The sequence below is a fragment of the Bubalus bubalis genome, chromosome 9 (genome assembly GCF_019923935.1).
Source record: "Bubalus bubalis isolate 160015118507 breed Murrah chromosome 9, NDDB_SH_1, whole genome shotgun sequence".
Lineage (NCBI taxonomy): Eukaryota > Metazoa > Chordata > Mammalia > Artiodactyla > Bovidae > Bubalus > Bubalus bubalis.
The window spans coordinates 45,119,562-45,136,904 of NC_059165.1; the positions used below are offsets into that span (position 1 = coordinate 45,119,562).

Genomic DNA, 17,343 nt, shown 5'->3' on the forward strand with positions numbered 1-17,343 from the left:
GGACACCCAACTGAGGTACCCTAGTATCCCCTGTATAAAGGACCAAAAAGGCTAGCACCCTCTTCCTCCAATAAGGTAGCAAGTACACATATGAACAGTGGATAAAATCCTCATTTCCACCCAAATGATGAACCAGTTGTTTCAGCACCCTTTTCACAGGATAATTTTAGCAGCAATGCCTTTTCTGGTAAGACCTGTCTACAATGAAACCACAGAGCTGCCCAGGTGGAAGCCACCCCCACCCTGGGTTCCCAGGGCAGTCATTGTCCAGAACCCCGTGGCTCCCAAGATCAAGGTGAAGACCACTCCTACTTGAAAGGCCACCATTATCAGTTCCCAAAGTCCAGTATTTTCCTGAACTTTCAGTTCTCCTCTCTCTAGAATAACCACCTGCTGTAGTTTTATGAAATACTTCCATGTCTGAGAAGGCCTCTTCAGGCAGGACTATCAAAGAGGACCTCTTCCTATGGGCCAGACCCAGAGGACCCGCCCAGGAGGCCAACCAACTTACCAGGCAGCGACCCCCTGGGGCCTGATTGGGCCCCAACTCCTCCCTGGGACCGGGCACCTTTATCTGGTGGTATACAGCTTCTGGAGCATCGGCGCTGTGCGTGCTCACGGCTGCTGGCCCACACCCACAATCCATCCTACAAATAGACAACTGGAGAGCAGCCCATTTTCAGTGAACTTAGCGAGGGTCCAGAGTGAGGAGTGTGTAGAAAAAGGAAGAATGGAGGTCTTCCTCCCTTTCAGGTCTGTAGCCTGGAGGTAGTGTCAGGCCGCAGAGGGATGAAGGGCCTCACATCTCACCCTGTTTCTTGGGCAGGTGTTTGGGCTGGCCCTCAGACTGGTTACCAAACAGGTTCCATCAAAGGCTTAAGTCTCAACCTTCCCACCAGAATATGTGAAAGGAAAGCATGGGAAATAAACTGGTCTCCTTTGACCTGCAGTGGATATTTCTGTTCTGAGTTGTTCTGGCATCATGACCTCATGGCGTGGGAGTCACAGCAGCACAAGGAACACTCCGCCCTCCCAGCCCCCCAACCTCCTTGTGTTCCCAGCAGGCGACAGAAGTGCGGTTCCTCTTCCAGAGAGGCTTGCAGAAGCCCTGGCTGGTGTCTCCTGGGCTCCTCTGCCCCCTGCAGGCCATCGGTGGTGTTAAAGTCCCTGTTCTCCCGACACAAGGTGAACTGTCTGGGAAACCATTTGTGAAGGGATGCTGACGTGCCAGGCCCAGGACACTTCACAGCTATTAGTGAATAAGGCCCAGTTTTAGTTTTGTCAGTACACACTACAGCCAGACTGGCATCTGGTCACTACTGCTGGTGCCCAGCCTCATGGGTCAGCAGCCTGGGGGCCAGTCGTCGTGGGGGTGCTCGTCTTTCCTTCCCAGGCGTTATCCGGGGCTGATCTGGATTCGGTTGGGCCAGAGTGCTGCTCCTCCTCTCCAGTCCATAAGGAAGTGTGCTCAGCGAGGAACCACAGCAACTTCTATGTTCCTGGCTGTGTCCTGATACAATGCCAAGCCACAGCCAGTGCATGAAATCCTGGAATCCAGCTACTGGACTGGGGAGTACTCTTGTCTGTGGCACTGACTATAGGTCCCCTGCCCTCAGACACAAGGCAGAGACATGAGCTCAAGATACATAGTTCTCCAGACCCCTGAGGAAGCACCTGAGCACGCCAGGAGCCTCAGACACTGTCAGGAAAGTGCCCTGGAGAGGTTCCATGTGCACATGCGAGGGCAGGTTCCCACAGATTTGAGGTCAGAACGTGAACCAGGCTCTACGCAACACATCCAATAGCCGTACCCCTTCATGGGAGACCAGCCAGGCTGCCTTTTTTTTTGCCTTTTCAAGTTTTTATTTTTATACATTTTTTTTGTATTAAAAAGAAAAGCATAATTACCACAAATTACAAACGACTAAAGCAGGACTAGAATAATGAATGAATCACTTCAGCCTGAAAAGCAGATACTCTTAATAATATTAATGTTATAATACAAGCTCATTCAAGTATTTTACATTTTTTTTTCCTTGTAAATGTGATATCCTAGCACATGGTAAAGATAATGTACTATGAGCATAAGGTGGAACCTTCTCCGCAAAGCCAGATGACAAGTTTTCCTCTCCAGTCAGAATGGGCTGTATGTTCTGATCTTCTCTGCCTTTGCCATCAATGTGGCTGAAGGAGAGGGTGGGGCTGGGGCAAATCCTGGGACCCTCACACACGAGATACTTGGGGGTCCCATTCGGGAGGGTGATCCAGACCACTCTACCCAAGCTTTTGGCAAAAAACCAGCCCCCCTCCCTAACTAGTTGTCTTCTTTACCCCTCCTCCCACTGCCAGGGCTTTCTGAGCAGCTTTCTTTCATAAAATCAATCACCAGGAAAGGGGAGAGAAGAACTACAATAGAACAGAACAAAAACTTAACAACTTTGACATGGGGGCTCCTCGCTGGGCTCTGAGCCCAAGGGTTCCAGGCTGCGGCAGCGTCGGGCAGCCCCTCTCTACCCGGAGTGCCTTTCCTCCCAGGTTCAGGAGACAGCTGGAGAAACCTGCCCCTGAGCAGAGCTGAGGTACACAGACCTCTGATGTTTGAGGCCCAAAGGTCATGTTGGCGTGGACCCATCTCGGAAAGGTACAGGATGAATGGAAGGATTGGGGCAGGCTGTTGCTTCTGTCTCAGATCTTGGATCCCCATGGAGGATGGTGGGTGTGAAGTGGCAAGCCCTGATGTCCTTTGCCACTCCTGGCATGCTTGTCACAGATACATCGGTCCTAAATTCAAGTGTCTTCAGAAAGTGAAGATGTAAACTACTCTTTGCAACATTAACTCCAAACATGTCACAAAAAAAAAAAAAAAAAAAAAAGGAAGAAAAAAAGCACCCCCCCATCCCCAGCCTGTATTGAGATGAAGTCCTCACCTCCCACCCCAAAGGGGCTTCTTCTTTCTGGGGTGTCTGTGGGGAGGATCAGGGAGAGGATGGCAGCCCCTGGCCTGGGAGTAAACTCTAGAGAACAGCCCATACCCCCAAGGCTTCCTTGTGACCCCAAACCCAGCAGAGGACAAACACTGAGGTTACTATGGTGCTGTAGACAGTACAGGGCCGAGTAACCCGAAGGAAAGGGGCGGTCAAGGGAAGGAGGGGGTCCAGGTGTCCGGGGTGTGGTACATCATGGGGCAGGCACCGGGCTGGGCAGGGAGAGGCCTCAGACTCCACTGTCAGAGCACAGACCAGACACTCATCTCAGCTTTCGAGACAACCGGCTCACAGGAATGGAGATGGGCTTCCCCATACTGGGAGGGTAGGGACTGGGGGTGGGCGGGGGTCGCACAGCAATGAGGTGCCCAAGACAGAAGACAAGCCCTTGCCAGCCTGAGATACTGGCCCCTACTCCCAAATTTAGGGCCCAACGGAGGAAGCAGTTGAAAAGGGCTGAGAGTGTGAGCGCATGACCAACACCACCCCAGGGTGTGTGTCGTCATGCCCACGCCCAGCCCCCAGCCCAGTCTGTGAAGGCCAGTCACGGGTCACCGTCCCCAGCTGCAGCTGCCAGGAGACCGGCCATTGCACTAATCATCCACAGCCCAAGACAAGCAGTCAGTGGCTGGAGAAGTGAAGACAGGCATACTCTATGTCCACATATACCTTCCGGCCATGGGGCTTCTCCAACTGGCAGGATTCCCCATGCCCTCAAGCCTCCTCATCTCTTGTTCCTAGGCAGGGTCAACTGGAAGGTGGGCAGGGATGGCTTGCAGAGGGGTGATGCAAGATGGAGAAACCCACCCAGCCCACGGGAAGAAAACAGCATCTTTCTCCACCTTTTAAGAGACAAAGCCTCCTGGGGGTCTCAGAGATTGATCGAGGGAACGCAAGCAATGTTTCCAAGCCTCGGCTGCCAAGTGTTCACCTTTCCCCTCTGAGGTGGGGAGACGGTCAAGCTGAGGAGAGTGCGTCCCAGACCCAGGCCAGTGCTGTCCTCCAACAATCTGAAGCAAACTTGGCCTTGGGGTTCCAAGGTAGGATGAAGGGCGTCACGACAGGACGGAGCCTGGTGAGAGGAACAGCAAGCAGAGCGACGACACGACAGTGGCAGCAGCATGTGGACACAGGGTGTCAGCTTCAAATGACGCAACAGCGGGGATATATTGGGCATGGCTCTGATCTGAGCCACTCCCAACTCTCTTGCCTAGAGGCAGGAGGTGCTGTACATGCAACTCAGTCAAGAGACAGATTCTAACCAATCCAGCCCAGGCACATCCAGAGAAGGTGGGAGCTCTTCAAGTTGACTCCACGGAGGAAAACAGGCATTTGGGTATTTCAGATTCCCACTCCACAATAAGGCAACTTTTAAAAAAATACTATTTCCAAGAACAAAACAAAAAAATTCCAAGAGTAGGGGAAAGACATCACTTTCTGTGAATTAGGTGGGGGTTTTCTGATGGTTTTTTTTTGGTCTTTTATGGTCGATTTTGTCTTTTTTTTTCTTTTCATTTTCCCAAGGATGGAAAGGTCAGAGAAAAATAAAATAAATCATCTTTCAATAGTCTTTTCTGGTATGAGCAGCGTCTCTCTGGGCTGGAGTAAGGGGCATGGGGAGAGGGGGATGGAGAGAGGCTGAAACCTTCCCTCACCCCACTTCTAGATCCTTTGGTTTCCTCCTCCCAGAAGATGGCAGAAGGGTGTAATGGGGACAGCAGGGAGAGAACATGGCGATGGCAAAGCCCCAGATAATCAGGGGCTGGTGCTTGTAGGGCCCAGGGACGCTGCCAGAGCCTTCTATGAAACAGTGCTGGGCAATGGGGCCCACAGGGCCTTTTCATGGGCTGCATAGTTGGCTTGAGGGACAGCAGGAGGCAGCTGTGGATGGGGACCAGGGTTGCGGCCTACCAGCCGCGGGCAGGGCTGCAGAGTGATTTTGGTAATCCAGACGAACTATCAATAATTTAAAACTTGATATATATATATATATATATATAGATATATATATATAAAAATTTCCCCCTTACCCTCCCCCTCTTAGAAGAAGCTAGGATGTGAAGAAGAGTCATGGAGAGAGAAGAGGGAAGGGGGTGTTTGGAGGCTCCTGCCCAGGGGTACCTCTGATAGCCCAAATGGTATACACATTGCTACTCAGCACGAAGGCCCATCCTAATGACTACAGACCTGTCCCTTCTCTGTCCCCTCTCCTGGGACTGGGCACCCCCATAGACGCTCACCTACTCCCTCCATCCCTTCTCCCCCCCAAACCCCAGGGCTAAAGGGCTTTTCACTTTCCCAAAGTCTGTGCATCCGAGTGCTGGCTTGTCCATTTGGCATCTTCCCGGACGGGCTGGCCAGTGGGTGGTGTGGGGGGCTGGCTGGTGGTGGGTCTGCTGGAAGACTGGGAGGGGCACCGTTTCCTGCCCTCGCCGCTGCCACCTCCTGCTGCCGCTGGGTGTCGCTTGTGGTTGCCCTCCTCACCCATGGGGGGCTGTAACAAGGAGGGAGTCACAGGTGATTAGGGAGCACTACCCACACCACCTCCCTTGCCAGAGCTATTCAGAGACCCCCTACTTCCTACCTCCCAGTGTAGATGATAAATAGGTTTATAACCCTAAAAACTAGTCACTAGTTTTATTAAGCACATCTCCATGCCAAGATGCCAAACCTTGTGCTGATTTACGCACATTTACTCATGGGGTCTATACCACCCTTTGATGTAGACATGACCATCTAATTTCACAGATGAGGACAGCGAAGCACAGAAAAATAATTTGCTGCCAAGGGGTCCAGAACTTTTAACTGGTAAGGACAAAATCTGAAACAGGCCTATCCAGCACTGAAGCCCAGGCCTTTATCCATACATCTTTCCACTCCCCTTCTGGGAAGTGGGGGCTGCTCAGGAGATGGTACATGGAACGTGGCATGCAATACACTGACATGCCTCCATTCAGAAGGCCCAGAGACTCCCGGGGACTGCTTCATGGCTCTAAAAAGGACACTGATCTTAAGAGTCAGACTGGGATCCAGTCTAGCCTCACCACTGCCAGAGGTCCTGTAACCCCAAGGTCACCTCGCCCCTTTCTGGGAGCCAAAGCTGAGCCCTTTTTGCTCTGCTCCCAACAGGTCTCCCTATTCTCTGCACATGCACCCCTCCACCCACCTCCAGCCCCCAAAGGAGGAAGTCCTTCAGGATGGAAGAGAACGGACCTATCTTTCTGTCGGGACCCCTGAGCAGTGCCGCCACTATCTCACTGGCTAGCCGTGGGCTCCTGGTCACCCGCTGCTGCGGCGATGGCAACAAGAACCCTGCCTGCTGCACTTTATAAAGCTTTAAAAAGGTCAAAGCAGTGTCTGACACACAATCAAGTCAAAATGTTTAATGTATGTGAAGACTATTACTTACTTCTGTTTGCTCTTTTGCTTAAAGGTTTCAAGGGAGTAAGACAACTGGCATATCCCTACTACATTATAAACACTTTGAAGGAAAAAGTTTTACTTATCTCTGGAATCCCTGATACACTCAGGACAGAAGAAGAACCAGCAGTCATAACTCTGACCCACCACTGGATGTCACTGTTGAGTCACTGTGCCAAGAAGTGGGAGGAGCAGGGAAGAACTAGACATACTTTATCAAGTTCTGGGGTTGGATCGGACCTCTCCCAGAAAGAATAAGAACATTTACCTAGGGTACTCATCCTGATCACCTCTAAATAGGGCATAGCAGCAAAGAGGGATGGAGATAAGACAGAAAGGGCATTATGATGGTTTAGCCACATCCACTATGGGAAAGGGAGTGGGAAGTGATCACAAACCCTCCAATGAGCCTTCACTGCCCACTTCCCACACCTTCTGTTTAAGAAACTTAAGGCCCAAAAGGGACAAGAAGGATCCCTGGGCTAGTGGCCCAGCTGGGATCAAAACCCAGGTATCCAGATCTCTGGTTCAGTTTTCTTTCTAAGACAATTAGGGCGGGAAAGATGAGAGACATCCACTCACATCCACTCGGAAGTCTTCGAGACGTCGGAATTTGCCGAGGTATTCTTGAAGTTTGGGGTCAATGTCCAAATTTTTGGCTTTGGAATATTTCAAGAAGGCCCAGAACTTTTCTAGCCCATACAGCTGACCTGCAGGGGAAGACAGGTAGAAAGAAGCTTGGCTGCTGAGAAGTTAATAGAGAGGCTCCGGAGAAGGGGATATGATGTGATACAGACAAGCCCAGGGGCCGAGAAGACAGATGACCAGGGCTCACAGAGTCCCAACTCTGACTCTTACCTGCTTCGTAGTCCTTCACGGTTTCCTCCTGAAAGTCCTTAAATATGTCCAGCCGGAACTTCTTTTCCAGGCCATAACTGTAGTATCGAAAAAGGCACTCCAAACCATATCTGTAGGAGAACACAAGTCAGTGAAATCAGAACAGTTTCTTTATTTGTAAATAGGAAATGCATCTGGATGATAGATGAACTATGAAACCATTTAAAATACATGGATTACTGAGAAAATGCTAAGGGTTCTCTGAGAAGGCTGGCAGTTAATGCTAGTCTAAATGAGTCCAGCATTAAAGGTTCGCCAAGGGTCAGCAGACTTGGGCCAAATGAACAACAGCCTTTTGCCCACACCTATTTGCCTATGAAGTATCACTGGTTACTTTCTGCTGCTAGAGCAGAGAGCAGTTGTAACAGAGACTTTATATTCCACAAACATAAGCTATTTGTTGTCTGTTCCCTAAGCAAATTTTGTCAATCACCAGCATAAGCTCTCTGCAAAGCCATTGGACCATGGCAGTCAGATCATCTATTCACTCACTGGACTCAGAAATTTCAATTCTAGCAACGTATACAGGGAAATGACCAAAAATATAGATTTAGATTTTATAGATGTACCAAAATTGTTCATAGCAGCATTCTTTTGAAAAACTTAAGTCTTAGAAAAGTGATTAAGAAAAATCGTGGTAACTGTACAACAGAATAATACAATCTATTTAAAATTATAATTTAAGTATACACTGATGGATACTTAAGGAGATAATAACAATACATTATAAAGTAGAAAAGATATGTTTCAAAGTATTATAGGTAGACAAACATATTTTGTAAACAAGTAAATTTTAAATCTACACATGCACACGAAGTCTGGAAGGGCACAGAATATGATGTTAAATACACTGACATGGGTTATCTTTGGGAGGTAGAATTTTCAAATGATCTTATCTCTATTTTCTAAACTTTCAGCCAAAAGCATAAAACTTTTTTAAGATGGCAAAAAGGTTAAGAATTTTAACAACATGGAGAAATATGCTCATGCTTATAAATGATGAAGAACGTATTAAAAAAAGCATTCCTTTATGACCTGAATTCATAAATATGGCAGAACATTAACACTGATTGTCTCTGGACTGAAGGATGTTTTCCCCCAGCTTCTTTAAACATTTGTCCTTTTCAAATTGTTCACAGAGAAAAGATTTTACTTGGGAAAAGTGTCCCTCTAGTTTTTTTTTTAAATAGCAAAACATTAAAAGTAACTGAAGTATCTATTAATAGGAGACTATTGAAATAAATTATACTGTACATCTATACAGTAAGACCACATAAGCAATTAAAAGAAAAAAAAAAAAAAAACCCCAAAGAGGTGTGCATGTCAGAGGGAGAGACTACACAGGTCTGTCCTTGCTTACATAAGCAAAGTATTTTTAGAAAGAACTCACAAGATTCTAACAATACTGGCTGTCTGTGGGGAAAGGAACTAGATGGCCAGAAAACTAGGATGAGGAAGACTTCTCACTATATATAACCTGACGGCTTCTTTGAATTTTGAATATATTACTTATTCAAAAGTACTAGTTTTTTTTAATAAAGTACATGAAATATATACACAATGGATTTCCTATCACAGTTCTGGAAGCAGACCCAACAAAGATACCCTCTCACCATCTCTCAAGCACCAGAGTCTTCACCCCAATCTCACTCACCTGTAGCCTTCTTTGGCATCCTCCAGAGCCAACTGCTTGAATTCCTCATACATCTTTTTGTTGAAGTGATCTCGGAGGAAGAAGGACCAGAAGCGGAAGAGAGTGTTCATCTCCTGAGACTGGCCAATGCCCAAGCGTTTTCGCTCTGAAGGAGGAAAGAGGAAAGATGTGATTTAGAGCCAGGCTGCCTGTGCTGTGGGGGACAAATGATCCTGTGGCTCAAAGACATTGGTCCTTTCTCTTCCCAATTCCTTTGCTCATCATGTTAAGTCTCCGGGGAAGTATTCACTGAGGACTAACTATTCTGCAGCAGGCCCTCAAATATCACTGCTCTCAGTGTAGTTAGAACCAGGAAGAGCACAAATAAGTAATCCATGCACTCAACAAATTATATTCATCATATCATTGTTACTGATTATTTTAGGAGTCCTACAATATTAAGTAAAAATGGTACGTGCGAGGGCGGTTCAAGAGGGAGGAGACATATATATACCTATGGCTGATTCATGTTGATGTATGGCAGAAACCAACACAATATTATAAAGCAATTATCTTCCAATTAAAAATTTTTAAATATATATACACACACACAACACCAAAGAACAAGAAACAACAGATAAAATTTTTTTAAATCTGGTATCATTTAAAAATTAAGAACCTTTGTACTTCAAAGGACATGATCAACAAACAAGGTGAAAAGACAACCCACAGGATGGGAAAAATATTTGCAAATTATGTTATCTGATAAGGGACTTAGAAAAACTTATTACAACTTAATAACAAAGACAAGTAATTCAGTTAAAATACAGACAAAGGATATGAATGGATATTTCTCCCACGAAGATACACAAATGGCCATTAAGCATATGAAAAAATGCTCAACATTATTAGCTATCAAAACCATATCAAATAAAATCAAAACCATGACAGGATATCATCACACACCCACTAGGACGGCTATACTCAAAAGGAAGATGATAGCGTCAGGAGAATATGGAGAAACCAGAACACTCATACACTGCTGTGAGCGATATAAGATGATGCCGCTACTGAAGTAAACAGTCTTGCAGCAGTTCCTCAAAAGGTTACACAAAACTACCCTATTATATGACCTGGGAGTTACACTGTTCCACTCAAGATAAATGAAAACCTATGTCCACACAAAAACATGTACAGGAATGTTCAAAGTAGCACTACTTATGAAAAGACAAAGCAGAAATTTTGTCCATCAACTGATGAATGGATAAACAAAAGGTAGTATCATCCACAGTGGAATGTTGTTTGATAATAAAAAGGCATTAAGTACTGATACACGGTACAACATAAAGGAACCTTGAAATTATATGCGAAAGGAAAGAAGCCAGTCATAAAGGATCACGTGTTACATGAGCCCACGTTTATGAAGTCAAATCCATAGAGACAGAGCAGATGGTGGTTGTATAGGTCTGGGAGGAGTTGGGGAGGGGCAGGGAGGGGGAATGACTAGTAAGGGGCACAGGGCTTACTTCTAAGGTAACGAAAGTGTTCTAAAATGGATCTGGTGATGGATACACAACTCAAATATATTAAAAGCCACTGAGTCTGTAGGTGAATCATACAGTGTGTGAACTGTATTTCACTAAAGCTGCTATTACACACACATACACATGAAGAGGGAAGTAAGGTGGGCGAATCAAGCATTGAGCAGCCATGTTTTGATGAATAAAAGGGGGCTGAGTGACCAGTAACTCTAAGTGAGCATGGCTCTGAGCATCTTTAGAGACAACCCAAGAGAAACCTACAGTTAAAAGGTTATCTCCTTTTGTGATAAAAGGAAAACACTCGAGTGTCTAGAGAGGTTCTCTCCTTACATTCTCATCTAGAGTAGGGGTTAGCCATCTTTTTTTCTGTAAGGAGCTAGAGAGTAAATATTTTAGGCTTTGCAGGTCACATATGGTCTCTGTCATAAAGTCTCACCCTCCCCACCCCTACTTAAAAATGTTAAAACAAAAACTGTTCTTAGCTCTAGGGCAGTACAAAGACAGGTTGCTGGCTGGATTTGGTCCACAGGTCTTCCTGGAGAATATATGCTGTATCATGCATATTTGTTTGTAACATTGATGGTTTCACCAGAAACAGGAAAGAAAAATCCTGGTTTTTTTTTAATATCAATAGATAAAAATCAAGGAACAGGAATATTCTAAGCACCAGATCCTCTTTGCCTCCTATATTCTATAACTAACTTCAGTCCTTCCTGCTATAATGTTATGCCACTTCTTGCTCTGAGGCTAGAGAGAATAGTCACCTGCTCCACCAGCCCTTACTCTGGATCTCAGTAGTGGGCCAGGAAGCTCCATCCTCTCCCTCTGTGCTTCTTACCATTAAGGCAGCGCCTACGATACTTGTGGTAGACGTGTTGTGTGAAGCCGTTTTCCTTGAGCAGCTCGTGGGAAGGATGCTGGAACTTGGGCAGCGACTGAGGGGTACAGCCATAGCTGCCAACTGCAGGCGTGCCTTCTGAGGGACTGGAGCTGCAGAGACCATGAAACAGAGTGTCACCAGGTTCCCCAGAGCAGCCAACCATCAGATAGGAGGGGTCCCTCTGGTTCCTTCCAGCCTTCAACATTCAGCCTCTCAGTGTAACAAAGAAGCCCAGCTACTGTACTAGACCCTTAGTTAACTATATGCATGGATCTCACTTTTATCCATGGGTCTCACTTACTCAACCAACCTTTGGATGTTTTTTTAACAGTGAGGACATTGGGGCTCACAGAGACTGGGAGTCTTGCCCTGTCACAGAGCTAATATTTAACATCTCAGATCTGTACAATGCCCAAACCTGAGCTTTTAGCTGTGTATTTATCCCATGTTAACATTTAACTTTCCTTAACGAGCTGTAATGGGTTAACCCATCCATATTTTTTGGAAAACCACCATCTACCTTTGCAGGAAATAAATAAGAGTGCATAGGTCAGTGGCTCCCAGACCTGCTCTGGAATTCAGAACACTGGGGTCATTTTCCTGAGAATAAATAAAAAGGAATCCAGGCCCTACCCCCAGAAGCTGTGTCCAGCAGACACAGCTGTACTTTTATTCAACTCCTGAGCTATCCAGAGGGAGGCAGCAGATAGGCATGTCTGAAATCAACTGAACTGACCTCCCATGAGAATGCCATGTAGCCACCACACTTCAGAAAGCAGCCTTCCTCTCCCCAGGATCTGGATTAAGCTCTCTAGACTACTCCTGGTTTTTTGGATTTGGATGAGGGCCCCTTCCTTAAATTTTCCTTCATTTGCAGACCAAAGAGGTATTCTTGTCTTGGTCTCATCACTGTCATGGCTCTGCTGCCCTCCCTGCAGTCAGCCTGACCCCCTCTCCCACGGCCCACACCTGATGGAAGCAGTCCGGGGCCTGTGCTCGCGGGAATCCATCACCCAGCCCACGTGACTCTCCAAAGGTGGGTTCGAGCTGTGTCTTGTCTTCCTTTTCCGAGGCGTCTGCAAAGGTCAGTGTGGGATTTGTTAATATACAGTCATACTCATGTGAATCTGAGGAGCATCAAGTATTTGTAAGATTACGATACCCTCCTAAAGTCTGAGTTATCTCACAATTTACAAAGCATTTTCATATCTAGTCTCACGTGATGTCCACAGCTGTAAGGAAGAGCTGGCACACCTACTTGACAGGTGACAAAATTGAGGCTTGTGGGTGATGTGATCTGCTCAAGGACCTGTCAGTTCTCCTTAGATCTTATCATGGCTGCTTGGGCCACCACTCCCAGCCCCCATTCCACACTGCAGATGGGGTCACTCAATCCCAGTGGGCCCAGTAGCCTAAGAATACGGAGCAGGTGGGCGTGGGGTGGGGGTATGTGGTACTTTCTTAGCTCATGACAAGGGAGAGAAGCAGAGCCCTGGAAGGCAGTCAAGTGAGCCCAAGACTTAGTGGCTTAGCATCAACGCCTCACCTTAGCATCCAGTGTTCGACCTTCCTTCACCACTGGATAAAACCGCGATGTCTGGCTTGAATCTTTGAGCTGCGGTGTCCGGGGTGTGCGGGGGGTCCTGGCATTGCGGTAGTTTGGCGACTCTGGGACAGTGGTTGGTAGAGAGCGGGCGATGGCGGAAGGTTCGGGAGCACCAAACAGCTTGTTGGCCAGGGCATCAGTGGGAACTGCAGAAGCAGAGCGGTGACAGTGAGCAGAGGTGGGCCGGTGACTGCCTGTCCCCAGAAGCCCCGTCAGACAGCTCCAGACTCTCCCACTCAGGCCAGGGTGGCAGGGGTCATCTCTCACCTTGCTGGAAGCGAGGTGGTCCAGGAGGGACCTCCTGGTTGGGATCCACAGGGGGCTCAGGGGTTAGTGTGTCAAACTGCTCCCGACTGATCATATTGACTTTCTTGAAGTTCTCGACTTCTTGCTACAGAGGACACGAGATGGGTGGGGAAAAGAGGCTGGTAAGAGGACTGCCCTAGCCTGTTTTAGGAATCAAGACAGACAGGAAGTTGAAGAGGGCAGTTCCAATGTCCACATATGTGGAATTCTGGTCCCCGGGCTCTCAGCTGCCCATCACCATGCCTCAACCCCAGGTGCCCAGGGGTTGAGTGTGCTCACCCAGCAGGGCTGAAGACTTGCCCAGCCCTCCCTGCAGCAGCACTGAGGTCAGAACTCCAGCCCCCCAGGAACCTGCTATAGCCTCCCCTCCCTAACTCTCTTCCTGCAATTCTCTCATTTCGAAACACATTACTAGTACTACTCACTACAGAGGCTCACCAGAAGCCGACTGACCACCATACACATCCACTCTGTAAAATGCCTACTCCTCCAGTTCTGACTGTTTCTAGGCAGCAGTGAGTTTCTAAAAGACCTATCTTTTCTCCATATTCCACACTCAAAAGCAAGTTCCTCAAAAGGCCTTTAAACTTTAATACATGCCTAAATATTTAAGAACAGAAATGAAAATCCAATCTTATTCTTCACAAAAGTGTCTAGCCAACCTCTGAAATTAAACACGGATGATCAAGAAGCAGGATGATCCCCTCTCACATGGGCAATTTACAGTGTTTATACACCTCTTCTCATTCTTAATATCCCCCACAAGGAGTGTCAATCGTCACTCCCTTTTATTAGATGAGAACGCTGAGCTTCTGTGCCCAAGGCCATGCGCTCGTCAGCTTTCCTCTGCCTCACGTCACAGCACCCTAGGCCCCCACCACCACTATGCCCAAGGCTCACCTTGATCTGGGAATACTCAGGTTCGAACTTCTCAGTCCACAGGTCCTGCTCATAGTAGAAGAGGCCATCATTAATGACCTTGGCCAGCTCAGCACTCATCTTGGCACGCGAGGTGTGGTTGCCAGTGCGGTCGCCCCCTGGGTGCCGGCGCATGTAAGGTGGTGTCTGAGTGACAATGAGGATTTTGTTGACATCCCGGTCATCAATCTCATAGTCAGAGTCCTCATCAGACCAGGCAGTAAAGGTATTCTTCCGTCCATCCATCTGCTCCATTTCCTCATCAAACAGGAAATCCAGTTCCTCTTGCTCATCTTGATCCTTGGACATTAGCTGCTGAGACGGCAGATGCTGAGGCAGAGTGGTCGAGTGAACAAACCTGGGTTCCTCTGACTTCTAAAATGGGGGGAGACCAAAGAGAGAGAATCACCAGGAAGTCCTTAGGCCAGGCTGTCACTGTCCCGAGAGAAGCCCTGGCCCCTCAACACGGCACTGCTACATCTGCAGCCCTGATAACGACACCCAGTCAGGCTGTCAGCACTGGAGTCACTCGCGAAAAAAGGATGTCCCGTACGACTCTGGGTTCCTCCACTCACAGTTCACATCAGTCCTTCACAAACACTGAGACGACAAGCTCCCTGTGTGTACAGACTGCACTCTCATTTACCTAAATACACACCCCTCCACAGCACCTGGCCTCCGAGCACATACATGAAGAAGTTCAACACGCTGCTTCATCCTTTTCCCCATCCCCAACTCCGCCCAATAAGCTGGAAGCTTTACCAGGCAAGAACCACAGCTGCCTTGCCTTCCATCGCACCCTCAGAACTTAGATTGGGACCGAACAACAACCCATGTTCAACTATTTGCTAAATGGTAAGAACCCACTGGTACCAGGCCCTGTGACCAGGTCCTTGAACTTATGGAGCTCACAGTTTAGCAGGAGAAAAAGTCAACCAACCAACCAGCCAACTGCAATGTGATGGTAAAGACTATAAATAGGCCTCGTGGGAGTACTTAGGGAGGGGCACTTAAGCAACTGGGGGCGGGACTGGGGACACTCAAGGAAGGCTTCTGTGTAGAAGTGATTATGAAAGGACCTGTTTAGGTAAGCCAGATGAAGGCAGGGACAAAGACTGTAAGAGGCAAAACAGACAAAAAACCAAAAACACAGCATGTCCCAAAGGCAGGAGAAAAAACAAGACTCCTTTCAGCCAAAACAAAGTATTTCAGAGTGTTGATACGCTGAATTATCTGCAAGTTTTTGAGGTAAAACATGTTTACCTCACAGAACATATTTAAACATTAATTCCCTGCTGTGCCAAAAAAAAGCTTTCTGTATAAATCTTAAACTATTCTCTTTTGCAAGGGTCAGGATAGGCCAGGTGGAAGTGGAGGGCTCTAATTCTGGACTGGGGGCTAGGTGTCTTTGGAAAGGCCTTTCCAAAGCCTCTGCAGTCTTAAGGACGGAACTGAACTTTGTCAGGTCCTTGTCACTTACTACCTTCTCTTCACATTCTAGCCTATCTGATACTTCTTGAATAACCAGAACAGACAGGGTTGGGGGTGTGGGGGCAGGAAGGAAATGAGGGAATCGATCACAGTGGTACAATGGAAAAGGGGGCACAGAATTCCATACAAGGTCATCTATCAGGTCTCCTCTCAAGGCCTAGACCAAGGTATCCAAAGAAGGGATGGCAGTGGGCAGGTGAATGGAGAAGTTTGCTCCTCAAATTTTAGTTTCAGATTGAAACACTTCTCTAACAGAAGACTATGTGTGAGCTACTCATATATTGGTCTACTATTTCTAGAGCAATCTAACCCCTCCTTCCTTTCAACCTAAGATAAAGTGAGGCCTTCAGATATTAAAGAAGTTTCCCAAGGTCACCAGCCAACAATGACAGAAGACCTGGGTTCCAGTCTAGACTCTTAACTCTCCAGGCCATGGGTCTGTGCCTTCTCCCTTCCCTTTTCAAAGGATTTGATGGAGTTATATATGAGACAGTGAGGACAAATTCAGGGGGACGGCACTAAATAACGCAGCCACAAGGACTTAGATGAGGCAAAAAGAACAGCCAAGGGGCTTCCCTGGTGGCCCAGTGGCTAAGACTGTGTTTCCACTGCAGGGGGCACAAGTCTGATCCCTGGTCAGGGAACTAACAGCCCACATGCTACACAGACTGGCCAAATAAGGCCCCAAACAAACCCAAAAAAATCAAACAAAAAAACCCAGCCAAGTATTAAGAAACACTTAACTTTCAGTGAGATTGCTGCCAGAGGCTACATGATCTCCTCCTATGAAAAATGCCACTCAGGAACTACAGAGATAGGGCTATCCTGGGGGGTGATCCACTGGAAATGGAAACAGGCCATATCAGCCTTCCTGCACTCACTGGTGACCTGTGGCTTACATCATAACCCTGAACTACCTGGCCTGACTGCTATCCCCTTAGAACACAGAGCTCTGTGCCTATGTGATACCCGTTCCGCACTCTCCAGCCCAAGCCCCTAGAATCCAGGATAGGGGACAGGCCTCACCCACCTTCGGTCGCGCTGGAGAGGGCCGAGGCCTTTTCTTCACTTCAATCCAGTTCTCAGAATCCAGGTCAGGGAGGCTGGCGGACAGGCCCTTGGGCAGCGTCTTTAGGTTGCTGACCTCCTCTGTTTTGGTTGGCACTGGGGTGACCGCACGGGGAGAGCCAGGCGCTGACTCTGAAGGGTAGAAAGGGGAGGTCCTCATCCCTCCAGTCCTCCTTTTCATGCCAGCCCCGAGCAGGACTGCTGGCCGGAAGACAAGGGCAACAAGGAGGCATCCACATGCCAGCAGGGTACCTACCTGTCTCTTTCTGGTAGTGCTGGCGGGGCACAAACTCTGGGCAGTTGAGAAGCTGGGAGAAATCAGTCTGGGAATAATCCACTATCGGGGGACCAGGAAGAGGCCATTTCTCGGGCTCCTCCCTCCTGCGTACTTTTTCCTCAACAATCTCTACCACTTTGCTGTCCTTTAGGGCCTGCAGGGGAGAAGGAGGGAGAAGATGCAGAGGGAAGATGCGGACAGACCAAGATCTTGGAAGCTGGGGCATGACTGAGCCCCATGAGCTCAGCGCAAAAGTCCAGAGTTGGCAGGAGTATAAGAAAACTGGCCCCATCTTCCACAACCAGCAGATGAGTGAGATGTT

At 47.8% G+C, this 17,343-nt stretch overlaps 1 protein-coding gene across 4 annotated transcripts in view; it reads right to left on the minus strand.

The window, feature by feature from the left end:
• Positions 1 to 1,839: 1,839 nt before the first annotated feature.
• LARP1 (La ribonucleoprotein 1, translational regulator) overlaps positions 1,840 to 17,343 on the minus strand; it is a 61,955-nt gene continuing 46,451 nt past the window's right edge. For all 4 annotated transcript variants that reach the window (XM_025292362.3, XM_044947425.2, XM_044947424.2 and 1 more), the window contains exons 9-19: positions 17,001 to 17,175; positions 16,707 to 16,876; positions 14,168 to 14,560; positions 13,229 to 13,352; positions 12,902 to 13,107; positions 12,325 to 12,431; positions 11,314 to 11,465; positions 8,956 to 9,100; positions 7,263 to 7,372; positions 6,987 to 7,114; positions 1,840 to 5,478 (exon numbers count right to left, since the gene is read on the minus strand). In XM_025292362.3, the coding sequence (XP_025148147.2) occupies positions 5,275 to 5,478; positions 6,987 to 7,114; positions 7,263 to 7,372; positions 8,956 to 9,100; positions 11,314 to 11,465; positions 12,325 to 12,431; positions 12,902 to 13,107; positions 13,229 to 13,352; positions 14,168 to 14,560; positions 16,707 to 16,876; positions 17,001 to 17,175 (1,914 nt within the window). In that variant the 3' untranslated portion in view covers positions 1,840 to 5,274. The remainder of the gene's footprint in view (positions 5,479 to 6,986; positions 7,115 to 7,262; positions 7,373 to 8,955; positions 9,101 to 11,313; positions 11,466 to 12,324; positions 12,432 to 12,901; positions 13,108 to 13,228; positions 13,353 to 14,167; positions 14,561 to 16,706; positions 16,877 to 17,000; positions 17,176 to 17,343) is intronic.